The 19,884-nt window shown below is 34.7% G+C and overlaps 2 protein-coding genes across 7 annotated transcripts in view; one reads left to right on the top strand and one right to left on the bottom strand.

The window, feature by feature from the left end:
* ecm2 (extracellular matrix protein 2, female organ and adipocyte specific) overlaps window positions 1-5,588 on the bottom strand; it is a 33,296-nt gene extending 27,708 nt beyond the window's left edge. For 2 of the 3 annotated variants that reach the window (XM_035945106.2, XM_023263545.3), the window contains exon 1: window positions 5,377-5,588. The gene's annotated coding sequence lies outside the window, so the exon portion shown is untranslated. Of the gene's footprint in view, window positions 1-4,951; window positions 5,224-5,376 lie in introns of those variants that run through there. The other variant, XM_055010657.1, reaches the window with a different exon arrangement.
* The window catches only part of cenpp (centromere protein P), a 150,579-nt gene extending 135,083 nt beyond the window's left edge, over window positions 1-15,496 (top strand). For all 4 annotated transcript variants that reach the window (XM_055010660.1, XM_055010661.1, XM_055010658.1 and 1 more), the window contains exons 7-9: window positions 11,896-11,975; window positions 12,049-12,140; window positions 15,170-15,496. In XM_055010660.1, the coding sequence (XP_054866635.1) occupies window positions 11,896-11,975; window positions 12,049-12,140; window positions 15,170-15,294 (297 nt within the window). In that variant the 3' untranslated portion in view covers window positions 15,295-15,496. The remainder of the gene's footprint in view (window positions 1-11,895; window positions 11,976-12,048; window positions 12,141-15,169) is intronic.
* The last annotated feature ends 4,388 nt before the right edge of the window (window positions 15,497-19,884 follow it).

Genomic DNA, 19,884 nt, shown 5'->3' on the forward strand with positions numbered 1-19,884 from the left:
TAAAGGGTAAAAATGACAATAATAGTATTAGTACCGATAAATAGATAAATACATAAATAAAAATGATAATAGTTAAAAAATAAGCTAAAATAAATACATAAGTAAGTAAATAAAGGGTAAAACCATAAACACAAGGCTAAAAATAGTAATAATAATAATAATAATAATAATAATAATAATAATAATAATAATAATAATAATAATAGTAAATGTAAATAAGTAAAATAAATACATAAATACAAAAATAAATAAAGGCTAAAAATAATATTAATAGTAGTAACAGTAAATAAGCAAAATAAATACATACATACGAAAATAAATAAATCGTAAAAATAATAATAATAATAATAGTATTAATAGTAAATAAATGTCAAATAAATACATAAATAAGTAAATAAAGGGTGAAACCATAAACATAAGGCTAAAAATGATAACAATAATAATAGTAATAATAGTATCAGTAAATGAGTCAAATAAATACATAAATAAATGAAGGGTAAAACCATAAACACGAGGCTAAAAAATAATAACAGTAGTAACAGTAAATAAGGCAATTAAATAAGTAAATGAATACATAAAGGCTGCAAATGATAATAATAATAGTAATAGTAAATAAGTCAAATAAATACATAAATACTAAATAAATAAATGATGAAACCATAAACATGAGGCCAAAAATGATAACAATAGAAACAGTAAATAGGTCAAATAAATACATAAATAAGTAAATACTAAAGAGTAAAATGATAACAATAGTAGCAATAGTAAATAAAGTAAAATAAATACATAAATGAGTAACTAGAAGGTTGACGAGAATAAAATGAACAATGAAATAAATTTTAAAAAACAAACGATAAAAAATAACAGTAATTAAAATAGAAATAGACATTTGAACATTAATGTCCAGAGTTTCAGTGAGATGTTCAATGTCCCCCTAAAAAAAATCAGAAAATCTATCATCTGATGAGCCTGTTAGCTGTTTTCTTGATCTCTTTTTGTTTTAGCAGTTTAAATAAATCTAAACTTAAAGCAAACAGTCCACCTGAGCAGAGATGTGTTTACCTGCAGCAGCGTCGCAGTCGGAGCTGCGTTGGTGCAGCTGAGGCCTCTTATAGCTGCTAATGGTCGGTTGGTCTGCGGCTAACGATCAGTCTGAGCTCAGCCTCTGTCATTATTAACAGACGCCTCCACACCTGATGTTTGTCTGCCGTCTGATTCTACCTCTGAACAATAACTGTAATAAATCTGCTCACTTCAGCTCTGAGACTGAACACAGAAAAAAAACTGTGAATTTACAGATTTTCTCCTTCTTATTTCACATATTTTTACTGTTTTATTTAAATGCACACAATTAGAACAAAGTTAAACGATAAAAATGAATTTAAAAGTTTTTTATGTACATTTATGTGTAATAACTCAAATTACACCGATATAATCTACAATTAACAGCAGATTCTTCCACTAAGTTGGTTTTACGTCAGTATTTTTGCATTTTTTTTAACACAAAATCCATTATTTTATTTTCCATTACATTATTGACCATTTTTCCAACAACACGACATTTTTCAACCATATTTATACATTTATGATTAATAAACACTCAAAGTACAAGTGTTTCATGTGTAGTGTAAATGTGTAAGAGCAGAAGAAATCTTTTCCCACCACTTAAATAAATGCAGAGTTATGAGATAAAACTTGTAATTTATTGGTTTAAATCAACTTTGTAGGTTTTAAACAGTCCGAGTTCCTTAAGAAAATCTTAATTCTGTAGATTTATAACTTCACAAGTCATAAAATAAAATAAAAAACGAGCTTATAATAAATAAAAAATGTTAAAATTGTAAATTTATGAAGGAAAAATCAGAAATGTGTATTTTATTGACTTTTATCATTGTTTTTTCAACTCCAAATCAGATAAAAACAGCTTTAAGTGATTAAAATATTTTAAAAAAACAAAAACTAGTAAATAATACATTAAAACTGGGTAAGTTAGAAGAACATACAAGAGGAAATACTGCCAGTAATTTAATATATAAAGATGAAAGGAAACTTTCAGTCTTTCACAGGTTTTATTTTTAGTTCAATCTCTTAATTCTAATAAAATGAGTTCTATTAGAATCTAAAGAGTTAAAACCCATTTATATTCTAAAACTAGACTTTATTAAATCATCATATTAAACTTTATTCTTCTTTATCCTGGACTCGGGTTGAGTCTTTCACGTTTTTATTCGGCCTGACGACAAACTACACTCAGCAGCTGCTCACATTTCAGTTCCTCCCACATGACCTCGGCCTCGACCAATCAGACGCCAGGATCCGGTGTGATAGGAAAAGCAGCAGCAGCAGGGAGACCCATGGAAAATATTCTGGATGAACAGGCTCAGATGGAGAAACTTCCAGCAGCAGTGGATAAAAATAACCTGAGTTTAAACATTGATGAATCCCAGACGGAGTTTAAATCTCTGCTGCTGTTTATGATCCACTCAGTTTCACTTCATAACCTGATGTGTGAAAAAAAGGTTCCAAAACTGCACCTAAAGCCAACAGAGAACATCTGAAGCTTAATTAAACACACAGTTCATTAAGTTTACAGGTTTTTTTAACCTTTAAAATATATTACATTAGCAGCATCTTCATGTAAACTCACATTACAGACGCGATTAATTGCAGTTTAAATCTAACTTCTTAGTTTTATGACAGTATTTTGACATTTTTTACCATTTTTGCATAAAATTGTACCAATATAAGCTTATCTGATGTATTGTACCTGATTTCATAACATTATTCAACCATTTTTATGTGTTTTTAATTGTTTTTACCCAACAGTGAAACGTCAATAGATGCATATTATTTAAAATTAACGCTAAATGAAGACTTAATCTTAGATAACTGGATTAGTACGCTGCAAAGATTAAACTTTTTTTTTCAAACTGCAGCCAGTGCTCCATAAAGGTACTGTCAAGAATTGAAAAATAACAATCTAATTTTAAAAATGCAGTAATTTTCCATATTAAAATATGTTTTCTGGACTTACTTTGGCTTTTTTTTTTACGTGCAAAAACAGTAAATTATCTGTAATATGGTTGGTTGGCTGGCTGGTTGGTTAGTAGATTTGTGGGTTGGTTGATTGGTTGGTTGGTAGTTTTTGTGGTTGATTAGTGGTTTGGTTGGTTGATTGATTGATAAGATAAGATAAGATAAAGTTCTTTATTTCTCCCCACTCCAGGGGAAATTTACATTGTTACAGCAGTTTTATTTACAATATATACAAGGGTGGCAAAATTTTTAACAGAAAAAATAAAAATAAAAATAAAGTTTAAAAGTGCAAAGATGTGCAGTGCAAGAATGTCTGTGCAAATTTTATGGTTTGGGGTGGTAATGATATAGTCCAGTTTATGTTAACATCAGCCAGTGATGCTGATGTTGTAAAGTCTTATAGCAGATGGGATGTAGGACCTGCGATAGCGTTCCTTCTTGCAGGGTGGATGTCTCAGTCTGCTGCTGAAGGAGCTGCTTAAAGACCCCACAGTGTCATGCAGTGGGTGAGAGGGATTGTCCATGATGGATGTGAGCTTTGCCAACATCCTCCTCTCACCCACCTCCTCTATGGAGTCCAGGGAACAGTGGGTGGGTTGGTTGGTTGTTTGGTGGGTGCATTGGTTGGTGAGTTGGTTGGTTGGTTGGTTGATTAGTGGGTGGGTTGGTTGGTTGATAGGTTGATTGGTTGGTTGGTTGGTGAGTTGGTTGGTTGGTAGATAAGGGATTGTTTTACATTTTTACTTAAATTTAAGAATCAAATTAATCTTATTGCGTTAACTGACTTTTAAAATTAGCTGACTTGTTGTTTCAGTGCTACAAATATCCAAACTCTTTCTGCTGAAGGTTTAAAACTTACAGTTTGTACAACTGATGTTCTTCTTTTCTAAACTCTGGTTTGCTTGACGTTGATGCAGGAAAATGTTGCTCAGAGTTGTGTTTGTTTTAGTTTCCTTGTTGTGATGTGTCATATGTTTGACTAGTCAGTCACCAGGTCTGATGTTCACCATCAGCCAAGGCTGCTTTTTTTTATTGCTTTACAAAGGAAAGTAAGATAAATTTACTGAAACTCATCTGGCCACAACTTGATTCAAGAAGAATACTGTCACGTTTCCATGACCAATTTACAAGAGAAGTCCGTCTGATAGAAAATCTTTTCCTCTGATTTAAGGCTTTTTCAGTACTCTAAGTTTATTTAACTTAATTTAAAGACAGAGTTTGTTGGCTTGACTCCATGGATGGATGGATTAACTCAACGGGTTGCAGGTAAATCTTTGCCAAAAGCAACTCTAAACTAAATTGACTCAAAATTGCCCAAACAGTCAGTTTTGTCAAAATGTTTACAGTTGCTCTTGACAAATTTGAGTCATTTTGGGTAATTATAGTCATTTTAGACACATTTACAGTTGCTTTTTACACATTTGGAGTCATTTTGGACACATTTACAGTTGCGTTTGACAAACTTAGACTAATTTTGCGCAATTCTGAATAATTTTGGGCATATATACAGTTGCTTTTGACAAATTTGTAGTCATTTTGGGCAATTTTGAGTCATTTTGGACACATTTACATTTGCTTTTGACACATTTTGAGTAATTGTAGGAAATTTTCAGTAATTTTTGACATATTTACAGTTGCTTTTGACCAATTTTGACTCATTTTGGACAATTTTGAGTCACTGGGGAATTCCGAGTCATTTTGGAGACATTTACAGTTGCTTTTGACAAACTCTAGATACAGTGTGTATAACAAAATAGCTAAACATTGTAATGTCAGTTTTATTTTTCTGAAATTTATTTCAGGACTCATTCCTTAAACTCGGTGTGGAGCAGAACGAACCGCAACAAATGGATAATCAATTTGAATATTATGTAAAGTTCCAGTAGTGGAAAGAAGCTAATAGTGCCAAACTAACCTCAGCGGTAGCTTGAACAAAGACTTGCTTCACGTCTGTTTATGGTTGAAAAGTGCAAAAGCTGCAGCAGAAAAGTTCATCTAAAAAAAAATGTTACTGTGGTTTAGTTCAGTTCTTTTCTCAGTGACTGTAATTTTTAAAGGTTTTTAAACTTTAAACCGCATTGACTCGTGCAGCAGCTGCATCATGTTTGAGAGGCAGCAGATAAAACTCCAGAGACTTTTTTTCTAAACGACCCCCAAAGTTTCCATTTTCTGTTCAATCCAGAGAATTATTGAGAAACAACCGATGAAACCTGAGCGAGCGTCCAGATGTTCTGTCGGGTTTCACTTCGTGAAGCAACTGTTTACAAACCGCAGTAAGACGGATGGATGGACGGAGGGGAGGAGCTCCGGACAGACAGACAGACATTAACTCTACTTTACCAGCAGCTGGAAGACGACTGCAGGACTTCAGGCCAAAACTCTTCCAGCCTCTTTTCTCCTCCTCTGGTCGTGCTGGAGCTTCAGGAGCCTCAGTGAGGTGATAGTCTGTCGTGTTGTGACAGTCGGAGTGTGTCGGTGAGCAGAGCAGAGCCGCTAATAGAGCCGAAGAAAAGCCTGGACTTGTGCAGCAGCCGAGACAGAAACAGAGAGAGCGAGCGAGAGAGAGAGGAAGAAACAGACAGAAGAAAAAAGAGAGAGAGAGAGAATCTGTCTTTGCAGGACGTCTGAGAAAGACAACAAAGCTGCAGGCTGACAGGAAACAGACAAAAACCTTTGAGATTAAACAGATTTATGAACACAACGGAGCATAAAACGCTAAGTTGGCTTCGCTTCTGTGGCGAAAGTCAGAAAAACTCTTCTGAGAAATGAGTTTACGTGAAGGTCAGAGGTCATCAGGACCAAACATCTCACTTCAGTGTCAACTCAACAGGTTTCATGAGAAAACAAACTCAACTAAAAACGTCCGGTGGACGCAGTTTAACCAGTCAAGCCAGAGAAAGATATTCAAAACCTGTCCAACTTTACTCAGAATTAGTTAAAACAACTCTAAACTTGTCACAAATCACACAAATGTTGTTCAAATTGTATCAAAAATCATCATAAACAACTTTATAATCATTCAGAATGTCTTGAAACGTGTACAAAATGACTCCAAGCCTGTCTAAAATTACTCAGAATTTGTCAAAAGCAAATGTAAATATGTCCAAAATGACTTCAAATGTGATAAAAGCAACTGTAAAAGTCTCCAAAATGACTCCAAATGTCTCAAAAGCAACTGTAAGTATCTCTTAAATGACTCCAAATGTGATAAAAGCAACTGGAAATGTGTCCAAAATGTCTTTATGAAAACAACGAAGCATAAAGCACAAAATCGGCTTCGGTTCTGTGGTGAAAAGTAGAAAAACTCTTCTGAGAAATCAGTCAATTCAGCGGATTTCATGTGAATACAAACGGAAGTAACTAAAAAAGTCAGATGGATGCAGTTTAACCAGAGTTTGTCGGTTTCTTCAGTGAAAATACAACCATCAATCCCAGTGAAGTTTTAATGTTGAGTAAAACGTAAATAACAGAATACAAGGATTTTCAAATCTACATTCAATCGAATACACAATAAAATATTATTATAATATTTACTGTCCAAACTGATAAACTTTATTGTTTTTTTTGCCAAATTCCCTCCTTTTGAATTCGATGCCTGCAGCATGTTCCATAAAAGACTGGGAAAGTTGAGGAATGCTCCTAAATCACCTGTTTGGAACCTGTTCACCTGTGGAATGTTGGAAACAGGTGAGTCCTGATTGCATGTAAAAAGGAGCAAAACCCCTGAAAGTCTAAGTGGTTCACAACGATAGATGGAGGTTCACCACTTTGTGAACAACCGAGTAGCAAATAGTCCAAGAAACAGTCCAACAGTTTCTTTGGGATTTCAGCTCTACAGTCCATAACGTAGGTGGCAACATTGAAAGGCCAAGACCTTCGATGCCTCTAAAAAACCATCATCATTCTAAAGGATGTGACCAGGTGGACTCAGAAACACTTTGGAAAACTATTATCAGCTGTTTGTTGCTTCGTCTACAAGTTAAAACTCAACCATGTAAAGCGAAAGCCAGATATTACCGACACCCAGAAACGCTGATGGTTTCTCAGGTTGGAATTTATCTGAGATCAACTGGTGCAAAGTCGAAATTAGTTAAAACAGCTCTAAACTTGTCCAAAATGTCTCAAAACCCATTGTAAACTATTTTATCCATCCATCCATTATCTATACACCACTTAATCCTCACTAGGGTCATGGGGGGGCTGGAGTCTATCCCAGCTGACTCAGGTGAAGGCAGGGGACACCCTAGACAGGTCACCAGTCTGTCACAGGGCTACATACAGAGACAAACAATCACTCTCACATTCACACCTACGGGCAATTTAGAATGATCAATTAACCTCAGCATATTTTTGGACTGTGGGAGGAAGCCGGAGTACCCGGAGAAAACCCACGCATGCACAGGGAGAACATGCAAACTCCATGCAGAAAGATCCCGGGAAAGCCGGGACGTGAACCAGGGATCTTCTAGCTGCAAGGAGAAAGTGCTAACCACTACGCCACTGTGCAGCCCGTAAACTATTTTATAATTATTCAAAATGTCTTTGTATAAAATGACTCCTGACTTGTCCAAAATTACTCAAGGTTTGCCAAAAAACTGTAAAAGTGTCCAAAATTACGCAAAAATTGTCCAAAATGTCCTGAAGCATATTCAAAACCTACTCAGAATTAGTTAAAATAACTCTAAACTCGTCCAAAATCACTTGAACTTTTTTTTTGTTGCCCCAAACATTTCAAAACTCATCCAAAACTACTCGTTACTACTGCGACTTTAACCTTGTAAATCAGGACTCCCTTCTCGTCCAAAAGTGACTCAACAATTGCTCAAAATGTCTTTAAAATGTGTCCCAAAAAATGCTCAAAACCAATCTTGCTCAGAATTAAAACTCTAAACTTGTCCAAAATCACTCATATTTTGTCCAAAACGTCTCAAAACTCGTCCTTTTTGAGTCACTTTTGGACACATTTACAGTTATTTTTGACAAGTTTGGAGTCTTTTTGGACACATTTACAGTTGGTTTTGACACATTTGGAGTAATTTTGGACCTATTTACAGTTGATTTTGACAAATTCTGAATCATTTTGTGCAGTTTTGAGCTCCGTCAGACGTTCTGTTGGAGATAAAAACATCAGCGCAGCAGGTCTGAACACGTCGATGCTGTTCGAAGATGATTCTGTCTGGACTCGCCTCAGTCTGAAGTAAAACCATTAAACTGGAGTCTCATCATCAGGAAGAAGCTGCTGAATGTTTAGAATAATAAAAACTCAAGTTTAAAGGCAGGGGGAAACTAATTTATACAAAAGACAATGCAGGAAATCAAATAAAAGACTTCAAACTCCTGTAAAATCCAATTTAAGTTTGCTTAAAAATATGATTTAAAACACGTCACTGACTTAATTTATATTTTCAGTTATTTTTTATTTTAATCTGCTTAAATCCAACAGCTCCGTTATAAATCCTGCTTTTAAAAGTCGATTTATTATTATTTATTCAGCTCAATTAAAACCGGCTGATGAAGCAAGACCTATAATATTATTAATTATAGAGATGAAGACTTGACAGAAATATACATAAAAACACAACAAATCAAAGCTTTAAACTTATTTATAGACAACCTTTATTTTATTTAATGTTTATTTTATATAATCTACAGCAGCCAGTTCAGCTGAAAAGTTCCTGAATTTTTATTACATAACTGCTGGTCGTAGCTGAGTCACTAAATGTTTCACGTTTGCGCCAAACATCTTTTTACAGAATTAATTTCAAACAACTGGTTAATTTTGGGGAAATTTTTAAACGACACGTGTAGAAAAAAGTCGATTTGTAGCTCAGGTTTGATTACATTTCTTTCAGTGGAACTTCAAGTCACTGATGATGCGTTTAAGGGCAGTAGAAAAGTTGAAAATGTGATGATTCTTTCTGTTTTTACAGTTTCTGGCTCTGATCAATTACGATAAGATGTTTTTAGAACTCAAAAGCAGGTTTTAGGGTTAAACTTGACTTTAAAGATCCTCTAAAAGAGATCAATAAAATCCTAAAATTAAGTTTAAATCGAGCAAGCAAACCTGGATACACCTGGAAACACATGGACACATCTGGACACACCTGGATAAACCTGGACACATCTGGACACGCCTGGATAAACCTTCACCTGTCAGATCATATTCTTTAAATTGAATCAATCAGAAGAATCGATTCATCTAAAACAAGAAACAAACTGAACCTGAAGCTTCTTTAGTCGACTGAAAATGTTCTGATATTTCTTCTGGACTTGAATATTTCTGTTTGGTCTGAAGTTGATGAAGAGACGCTGCAGCGCCGCCTGCAGGATGACGGTGGAAACAACTCCAGCAAATAATTCATAATAATAATAAACTAAACATAATTTCTGTTTTGTTTTTCAAAATGCAAACAAATTGTTTACTTTATGCAAACAGTAACTACTTTTTTATACAAAAAATATATTTTTAATACAAAATATTTTTCATACAAAATATTTTTTATACAAAAAATTGGTTGTTAACAAAGAAATTATATTTTTAGAAATAATTATTTAATTTTTAAAACAAAAAATGTTTTATTTCCTAAAAAAATGAAAAATCATTTTAAAAAATTATATACTAAATGATTAATAAATTTATAAATACATTTCTAAATTTTTTAAGTAAAGAAAAATGTCTTTTTAATACCAAAAGGAATTTTTAAGCACAAATTTAAGTTGTCTTTTGTACAGAAAAAAAAGTGTTTTTTCAAATTTATTTATTTATTGCAACAAAATGTTTTTATACAGAATAATTCCTCTTTTTAGCCTGTAATGCTAAAATAGTTTTTACAATAAAAAATAATTAGTTTTGTTAACAGAAGCTTTTAAAGGTCGAGGTTCTTGTTATTTCTTCAGCTCATTTAAAGCAGCAGCTGAAAAACCAGAACAAGTTTAAATGTAAAAATTCAAACCCTACAGGGATGTTTATGATGGGAATTTACCAGAATAATTAAAATTTTATGGATTAAAACTCTAAGAAAATGATTCAAAAAAACACAACTTTACCTGACTATATTAAATATTAAGTCAGAGACCTTTAATATTAGTTCTGGAGATGAAGACAACATAAAAACACAACAAGACGTTTAAAAAGCAGCTGAGAATGAAAACCTGTGATCTGCTGCCATCTGGGGCTCAAAGCTTCAACTGTTTTTAACTCGATTCAAACCTTTGATTTATTTTATTTAATCCAATCATTTCTGCTCACGTTCTTCACTCTGTTTGATTTTCAGCTGGTCTTTATTGGAGGGTTCATGTTACTTTAACTTTAAAACACTGAAGGTTTTCTGTTGAATTCATCACAACTTATTATTGTCCTCGTATTGTTTTTGAACTTGTTCTGGACACGTTTTGAGTCCTTTTAGACATAAAAAGCATTTTGGAATCATTTCAACGAGATCTGGACAAAATCTGAGTCACTTTAGACGAGTTTGGCATCATTCTGGACGATCTGACTTCCACTTTGTTCCTGTGTGATTTAGTTCTTTGGACGATTCTCCTGCTGGAATGTTTCTCTCTTCATCAACGTTCATCAATCAGTCAGTATTTTGGTTTATTCATCTATAAATATCATCTCTCCAACTCCTTTTCCACTCATGTAGCTTCATATTATCACACTATCACCTCCATTCTTCACTGTCAGGAGGATGCATCTACTCTGGTCCTGGTCAGGTTCACACCAAACATCTGGACTCCATCTAACCCAACAAGTTTATCTTCATCTGATCAAAGAATGTTCTCCAACATTCATCAGGGTCTTTCTCATGTCCTTTAGCAAATATTTATCTGGAAGTCTGAACAGTAAGACGGTGTTTTGATGGAGGTTGTTTCCACAGCTAGATTGTGAGAGTAGTTCACTGTCTGTGGAGTCATTTTTGGAGCCATGATTAGTGGAACTAATCATTGACTTATCGATCTCCTGGATACTTGGATACATGTTTTTAGAGTTTTTCAGATTTTTCAGTTCCTCTGTTCAGTTCTTTTCCACATGGAGCCATGATGAAGACATAGATACAGTTCAAAGGTCCAAAACTGAGGAAGTTCTGCTGTTCACAGCTCATTTTAGAACCATGTTCATAAGGTTAGTCTGACTGAAAATCATAGGTGGACTGTAGTCTGCATGTTTTAATTGTTGTTTTGTGTTCCATTCTGGTTGTTTTTCATGTCTTTGTTCACGTCTATGGACTCCCCCTATTAGGACGACCACTGCAGCCATGATTAGTGGGACTATGATTCCTTCTAGACCTCCTGATTACTGCTGACACTGGGGTTCACTCATGTTTAGATCATGTTTTTGGATCTTTTTCCTGAAGCCTCACAGTCAAACTTTTGAATTTATTTGTCAGTTTTTTTTCCATGTGGAGCCATGATGAAGACATAGATTCAGCTCATAGGTCCAAAATTGAGAAAGTTCTGTTGTTCATGGCTCTGATTTCCATTGATATCTCCTGAGCCAAGTCTGAAGCAGCTGCCGTCTGTTTTTCAGAGCTGGATTGTGAAAGTAGTTCACTGTCTGTGGAGTCATTTTAGGAGGACGACCACTGCAGCTATGATTAGTGGGACTATGACTCCTTCTAGACCTCCTGATTACTGCTGACACTGTGGTTCACTGATGTTTAGTTGATCTTCATGGATCTTTTTAATCTTTGTAAAATCTCACAATCAGATTTTCAGTTCCTTTGTTCAGTTCATTTCCATGTGGAGCCATGATGAAGACATAGATACAGCTCCAGTCTCCATAAAGCGTTTCTTTCAGTAGAAATATTCTAGTTGGACTCTAAACCTGACCCTAAGTCTTCGTCTCTTGTTTCTCTGCAGCAGAAGTATCCGTCCGTCGTCTCTCTTCCTGGAGGCTGCAGGTCGGAGGTCATGGCTCTGAGTCACGCTGAGCTTTCTGGGTAAATATTCGTCGTGACGCATCACAAAACAAAAACAAAGCTGGAACCTGAAGCGTCTCTCTGTGGTTTTCAGTTGCGTCCTTTTTGTCCGTTGGTCCATCGATGTTTCCAGAGAAGGAGGCGTCTCTCCGAACATCGAGCTGCTGACCAAGATCCCAGACCAAGGTGAGGAACCATCCAAATGCTGATTAGATGACTGGAGGTTTTATTACATTTTTATCAAGTAAATCATCAAAGACAAACAAAAACAAACTAAATTAGTTTCGTGCCTGATTTTTATCTGCCTTGCTTCTGTGTTTTGTGTCTTGTCTTTGTCAGTTTGTGTCTCTTGTGTCATTTTGTTGTTTTTTCTTATAATTTTGTATCTCATTTGTGTTGTATTATGTCTTATTTCTGTCATTTTCTGGGTTTTTCTTGTAAATTTGTGTCTGTTTTCTAAAATTTTGAGTCTTCTTTTTTATGATTTTGTGTCTTATTTGTGTAATTTTGTGTTATTTCTTGTAATGTGTGGCTTACTTGTGTTGTTGAGCTTTGAGGTTCTACTGGAAAAAAATAATCGGTGATTCTGTGAAATTCTTCTAGTTTCCTACAAACTAATTTATTGGAACTAAGTCCATTAATTTGTCCTTGAAATGAAACAGTGGTTTAAACGTAAATTTGTCACATTTTACATTTCTGTACCTTCAGCTGAGCTGCTGAGGCCGAACACATCTTCTAATTCTACATCTTCAACTTACTGTTAGTTTCATTATTAATTAAAATGTCACTTTATCAGAATTCCAGACAGTAACAGCAGGACATTATCATCTGATATCTCAAAGAAAAAGCACCAGATCTATCACAAAGAATCAACATTTTTGGTATTTTGGCCTGAAAAATCAATCATCAGTGTGATTAATTTTCTGTCATCTACTTGAATAATCACCTTATTGTTGCTACTCTGTAGTAAATTATTTAGAATGACAGTGTAAATGTGTTCCATCACATCTGTTTTATCCTCCAATTACTATTAAACTTCTTCCGTGATTATTTCTTCTCTTCAGTAAAAATATCTTGGCAATAATTCAGATCATTCAGAATGTTAATGTTTGTTGTGTTCAGTCAGAAAAACTGCCATTTGACATTTTCCTTTGTATTTTATATTTTTTCTGTATTTTTTTAAAAGCGCAAGAACAGTGCAAAAAAAGCAATGAAAATACAAAAATATGTTAAATATAAAGTAACCTATAACTGCAAATAACCAGAACATATAAGAAAACTGAATTTTTATTTTACACGAAAGGATGAATAAAGAGCAAATTTATGCAATTCTACTTAAATTTCATTTACTTAGTTAACATTAAATAATTACTCTGTCAAGGAACAGCGGAGTTATGTGACGATCGGCATACGTTTGTCTGTGAATCTGTCAGTCTGTCTGTGTGAAACATTGCTCAAAAACAGACTCATGGATTTGGATAAAATTTTCAGGGAAGGTCAGAAATGACACAAGGACCACCTCATTAAATTTCCACAGTGATGCAGCTTATAGTCCGGATCCACGGCTTTGTTAAGGATTTCCCATTGCCAGATATAGCTGCAGGCACGGCGTCGCTGTAACCTTGACAAGTGAACACTGTGTCAGTTACCTGTTGACGATCACAGCAAACCCCAGCAAGACAATGGTGAAGGTCCAGATGTTTTTACGTTCAGCCGTCAGCCTTATTTTGAACACAAATTCACCTTTCTGTTCTTCACTCCTTTCTTCAGGAAACACAGTCAGACCTTGTCTCCATTCCAGCTAGGTGCTTCTAAGTTTAGACACATCCAAAATGTGCAAAAAACGTCATAGTTTAGTATTTCGTCTAAAACGGGGTAAAAATGCCATAGTTTAGTATGTCGTCCGAAATGTGACAAAAATGTCATAGTTTTGTATGTCGTCCGAAATGTGACAAAAACATCATACTTTAGTATGGCGTCCAAATTGTGACAAAAACGTCATAGTTTAGTATGTCGTCAAAAATGGGGTAAAAACGTCATAGTTTAATGTCGTCCAAAATGTCACTAAAACGTCATAGTTTAGCATGTAAAGGAGGCCGTGAAAAACAGTCCAGAAAGGTTTTCTTTGAAAAAAAAATCATCATGAATTTTGGCACAAAAAAATGCCATAGTATACTATGTCGAAAAAAAAATGCGATTTTTCAACATGTTGTAAAAACGTGCCATATGATGAAATAATGTAAAGGAGGCCGTGAAAAACACTCCAGAAAGGTTTTCTTTGAAAAAAAAATCATCATGAATTTTGGCGCAAAAAAACGCCATATGTCGACAAAAAAATGTGATTTTTCAACATGTTGTAAAAACGTGCCATATGATGAAATAATGTAAAGGAGGCCGTGAAAAACACTCCAGAAAGGTTCTCTTTGAAAAAAAAAAATCATCATGAATTTTGGCGCAAAAAAACGCCATAGTATACTATGTCGAAAAAAAATATGCAGTTTTCAACATGTTGTAAAAACGTGCCATATGATGAAATAATGTAAAGAAGGCCGTGAAAAACACTCCAGAAAGGTTTTCTTTGAAAAAAAAATCATCATGAATTTTGGCGCAAAAAAACGCCATAGTATACTATGTCGAAAAAAAAAGCGATTTTTCAACATGTTGTAAAAACGTGCCATATGATGAAATAATGTAAAGGAGGTCCAAAATGTGACAAAAACGTCATAGTTTAGTATGTCGTCCAAAATGTCACTAAAACGTCATAGTTTAGTATGTCGTCCGAAATGTGGAAAAAAATTCATAATCCTTCGCACTCCATCTTCTTTTTTAAAATCAAAATTCTTAGTTTCTTAATTGGAGTGTATTTGGAGTTGTATTGTTTATTAAATGAGACCTATTTTGTATAATTACAGAAGTTTTCACAACAAACAGGTTTTCTTTCGCGTATGTTATCGATAGGCTCTATCTTTATATATTGCAATCTTCTGATTCGTCTATTTATAATTACGGTGAAATTGTGGTTTCATTTTTACACAAAATTTTCTTTAAAGATTAAAAAAATGTGTCATCTGTCATGTAGAGTTAAGGCTAAAAAATGTATTTAAGTCATTCTAAGTCACAGTATCTTCATGAGACGGTTATTTTAGTGCATTTTTAGCATCCCAGCTGCTTGAATGTGAACATTTTTGTTTTTATGTCTCTTTGTGTGTCTGTAGCTCTGATGTTGTTCCCCTGTTGGCCTGTTGGAGGTGCCGCTGAGGCCTTTCAGAGCCTGCTGAGGATTCTGGGAGTTGAAGGCGCCATGGAGTCAATCATCGTCAGCTTCCAACAGGAAGTTTAACCAAACCTCCATCTTCTACTTCCTGACTTTCAATAAGAATTCTTTAATTCAGTCGATAGAGACAGAGAAAGACGACAGTGAAGCTTTGAGTCCGTTAGAAATCTTTAATTCAATAGAAAGAGCTCGACTGCGACAGCTGTGACAGCAGCGGAGCTCATCGGTCAAAATCTACAAAAATAAATAATTTAAATACAAAATGCCAGACAGCAGATTCGCCTTTGTATTTTTTTCTCAAATAGTTTCTCTTCTCTCGGCTATTTACACACACGCAGTTATTAGAATCTCTATCACAGTGCTGTGATGTTTCTGCAGGCCGACGCCCAGGCAGCAGACGGCGGCCAATCAGGAGGCAGCGGGTGGAGGCAGTGACCAATCAGGCTGCAGCTCACCTGTCAGAGGTCTGGAGTGATGTTACAGGATTATCATTTTATTATAGTAACCCTGACAACAAGTGAACACTGTGTCCATTACCTGCTGATGATCACAGCAAACCCCAGCTAGACAATGGTGAAGGTCCTAATGTTTTACAAAGCCTTTATTTACGTTCAGCCGTCAGCCTTATTTTGAACACAAAATCACCTTTCTTTCCATCACTCCTTTCTTCAGGAAACACAGTCAGACCTTGTCTCCATTTAAGCTAGGTGCGTCTAAGTTTAGACACATCCAAAATGTGCAAAAAATGTCATAGTTTAGTATGTCGTCCAAAATGTGCAAAAAACGTCATAGTTTAGTATGTCGTCCAAAATATCGCTAAAACGTCATAGTTTAGTATGTTGTCCAAAATGTCGCTAAAATGTCAGTTTAGTATGTCGTCCGAAATGTCGCTAAAACGTCATAGTTTAGTATGTCGACCAAAATGTGCAAAGAACGTCATAGTTTAGTATGTCATCCAAAACATGACAAAAACGTCATAGTTTAGTATGTCGTCCAAAATATGACAAAAACGTCATAGTTTAGTATGTCGTCCAAAATGTCACTAAAACATCATATTTTAGTATATCGTCCAAATTGTGACAAAAACGTCATAGTTTAGTATGTCGTCCAAAATATGACAAAAACATCATAGTTTAGTATGTCGTCCAAAATGTGCAAAAAACGTCATAGTTTAGTATCGTCCAAAATGTCACTAAAACGTCATAGTTTAGTATGTCGTCCAAAATGTCGCTAAAACGTCATAGTTTAGTATGTCGTCCAAAATGTGCAAAAAACGTCATAGTTTAGTATCGTCGAAAATGTCACTAAAACGTCATAGTTTAGTATGTCGTCCAAAACGTGCAAAAAAGTCATAGTTTAGTATGTCGTCCGAAATGTGACAAAAACGTCATGGTTTAGTATGGCATCCAAAATGTGGAAAAAAACGTCATAGTTTAGTATGTCGTCCAAAATGTGACAAAAACGTCATAGTTTATAGTATGTCGTCCAAAATGTGACAAAAATGTCATAGTTTAGTATGTCGTCCAAAATGTGACAAAAACGTCATAGTTTAGTATGTTGTCCAACATGTCACTAAAACGTCATAGTTTAGTATGTCGTCCGAAATGTGACAAAAATGTCATAGTTTTGTATGTCCTCCAAAATGTGACAAAAACGTCATAGTTTAGTATGTCGTTCAAATTGTGACAAAAACGTCATAGTTTAGTATGTGGTCCGAAATGTTGCAAAAACGTCATAGTTGAGTATGTCGTCCAAAATGTGACTAAAACGTCATAGTTTAGTATGTCGTCCAAAATGTGACTAAAACGTCATAGTTTTGTATGTCGTCCAAAATGGGGTAAAAACGTCATAGTTTAGTATGTCGTCCAAAATGTGACAAAAATGTCATAGTTTAGTATGTCGTCCAAAATGTGACAAAAACGTCATAGTTTAGTATGTCGTCCAAAACGTGCAAAAAAGTCATAGTTTAGTATGTCGTCCGAAATGTGACAAAAACGTCATGGTTTAGTATGTCGTCCGAAATGTGACAAAAACGTCATGGTTTAGTATGGCATCCAAAATGTGGAAAAAAACGTCATAGTTTAGTATGTCGTCCAAAATGTGACAAAAACGTCATAGTTTATAGTATGTCGTCCAAAATGTGACTAAAACGTCATAGTTTAGTATGTCGTCCAAAATGTGACTAAAACGTCATAGTTTTGTATGTCGTCCAAAATGGGGTAAAAACGTCATAGTTTAGTATGTCGTCCAAAATGTGACAAAAATGTCATAGTTTAGTATGTCGTCCAAAATGTGACAAAAACGTCATAGTTTAGTATGTGGTCCGAAATGTTGCAAAAACGTCATAGTTGAGTATGTCGTCCGAAATGTGACTAAAACGTCATAGTTTAGTATGTCGTCCAAAATGTGACTAAAACGTCATAGTTTTGTATGTCGTCCAAAATGGGGTAAAAACGTCATAGTTTAGTATGTCGTCCAAAATGTGACAAAAACGTCATAGTTTAGTATGTGGTCCAAAATCTGGAAGAAACGTCATAGTTTAGTATGTTGTCCAAAATGTGGTGTTACGTCCCCGAGAACTAGGAGATGAGGGGAGTAACAAATATGCAGAAAACCGAGTAAAGAGGCCTGGAAACTGATTGTGTAGCAGACAAAGTATTTATTTTACAAAAAGGAAACAGAAGGAAGATACAGTACAAGACAAGCTTATTAACACAACGCCGCTCCAAAATCAAAGCATCACACTTCTGATTGTAGCAGAACGCGAGACACCAACACGGAACCCTTGCCGCTGATCTGGCCCTCTGGCAAAGATAAGATCAGGTTGGCTTGACTTGTAACCATCTCTGATTGCGAGGTAGCTGCAGGTGTATCTGTCCACTCCCACCTGGCGTAACCTGTCTGCTAAAAGAAAAATTAAAAAGAAGGGAGAGAACAGGAACAAAAACACAACCAACCCCACCTGCACACAACCACACCAAGGAACTTAACAGTGGGAAAAATGTCTTAGTTTAGTATGTCATCCAAAATGTGCAAAAACAAGTCATAGTTTAGTATGTCGTCCAAAATGTGACAAAAATGTCATAGTTTAGTATGTCGTCAAAAATGGGGAAAAAACGTCATAGTTTAGTATGTCATCCAAAATCTGGAAAAAAAAGCCATAGTTTAGTATGTCGTCAAAAATGGGGAAAAAACGTCATAGTTTAGTATGTCATCCAAAATCTGGAAAAAAAAGCCATAGTTTAGTATGTCATCCTAAATCTGGAAAAAACGTCATGGTTTAGTCTGTCGTCTAAAATCTGGAAAAAAAAGCCATAGTTTAGTATGTCATCCTAAATCTGGAAAAAACGTCATAGTTTAGTCTGTCGTCTAAAATCTGGAAAAAACGTCATACTGTAGTATGGCATGAAAAATGGGGTAAAAATGTCAGATTACTATGTTGTCCAAAATGTGAGAAAAACGTCATACTTTAGGATGTCATCCGAAATGTGACAAAAATGTCATAGTTTTGTATGTCGTCCAAAATGTGACAAAAACGTCATAGTTTATTATGTCGTCAAAAATGGGGTAAAAACGTCATGGTTTAGTATGTCGCCCAAAATGTCACTAAAACGTCATAGTTTAGTATGTCGTCCAAAATGTTACAAAAACATCATACTTTAGTATGTAAAGGAGGCCGTGAAAAATGTAAGTGTAAGTATACTATGTCGAAAAATGTCATTTTTCAACATGTTGTAAAAACGTGCCATATCATGAAATAATCAAGAGGAGGCTGTCAAAACACTCCAGAAAGGTTTTCTTTGAAAAAATAATCATCATGAATTTTGGCGCAAAAAAAACCTCATAGTATACTATGTCGAAAAATGTCATTTTTCAACATGTTGTGAAAACATGCCATATGATGAAATAATGTAAAGCAGGCCATGAAAAACACTCCAGAAAGGTTTTCTTTGAAAAAAAAATCATCATGAATTTTGGCGCCAAAAAACGCTATAGTATACTATGTCGGAAAAAAAATGTGATTTTTCAACATGTTGTAAAAACATGCCACATGATGAAATAATGTAAAGCAGGCTCTGAAAACACTCCAGAAAGCTTCTCTTTGAAAAAAAAAAATCATCATGAATTTTGGCGCAAAAAAACGCCATAGTATACTATGTCGAAAAAAAAATGCGACTTTTCAACATGTTGTAAAAATGTGCCATATGATGAAATAATGTAAAGAAGGCCGTGAAAAACACTCCAGAAAGGTTTTCTTTGAAAAAAAAAATCATGAATTTTGGCGCAAAAAAACGCCATAGTATACTATGTCGAAAAAAAAATGCGATTTTTCAACATGTTGTAAAAACGTGCCATATGATGAAATAATGTAAAGGAGGCCGTGAAAAACACTCCAGAAAGGTTTTCTTTGAAAAAAAAATCATCATGAATTTTGGCGCAAAAAAACGCCATAGTATACTATGTCGAAAAAAAAATGTGCATTTTTCAACATGTTGTAAAAACGTGCCATATGATGAAATAATGTAAAGGAGGCCGTGAAAAACACTCCAGAAAGGTTTTCTTTGAAAAAAAAATCATCATGAATTTTGGCGCAAAAAAACGCCATAGTATACTATGTCGAAAAAAAAAATGCGATTTTTCAACATGTTGTAAAAA

This window comes from Amphiprion ocellaris, chromosome 5, assembly GCF_022539595.1.
Source record: "Amphiprion ocellaris isolate individual 3 ecotype Okinawa chromosome 5, ASM2253959v1, whole genome shotgun sequence".
Taxonomy (NCBI): domain Eukaryota; kingdom Metazoa; phylum Chordata; class Actinopteri; family Pomacentridae; genus Amphiprion; species Amphiprion ocellaris.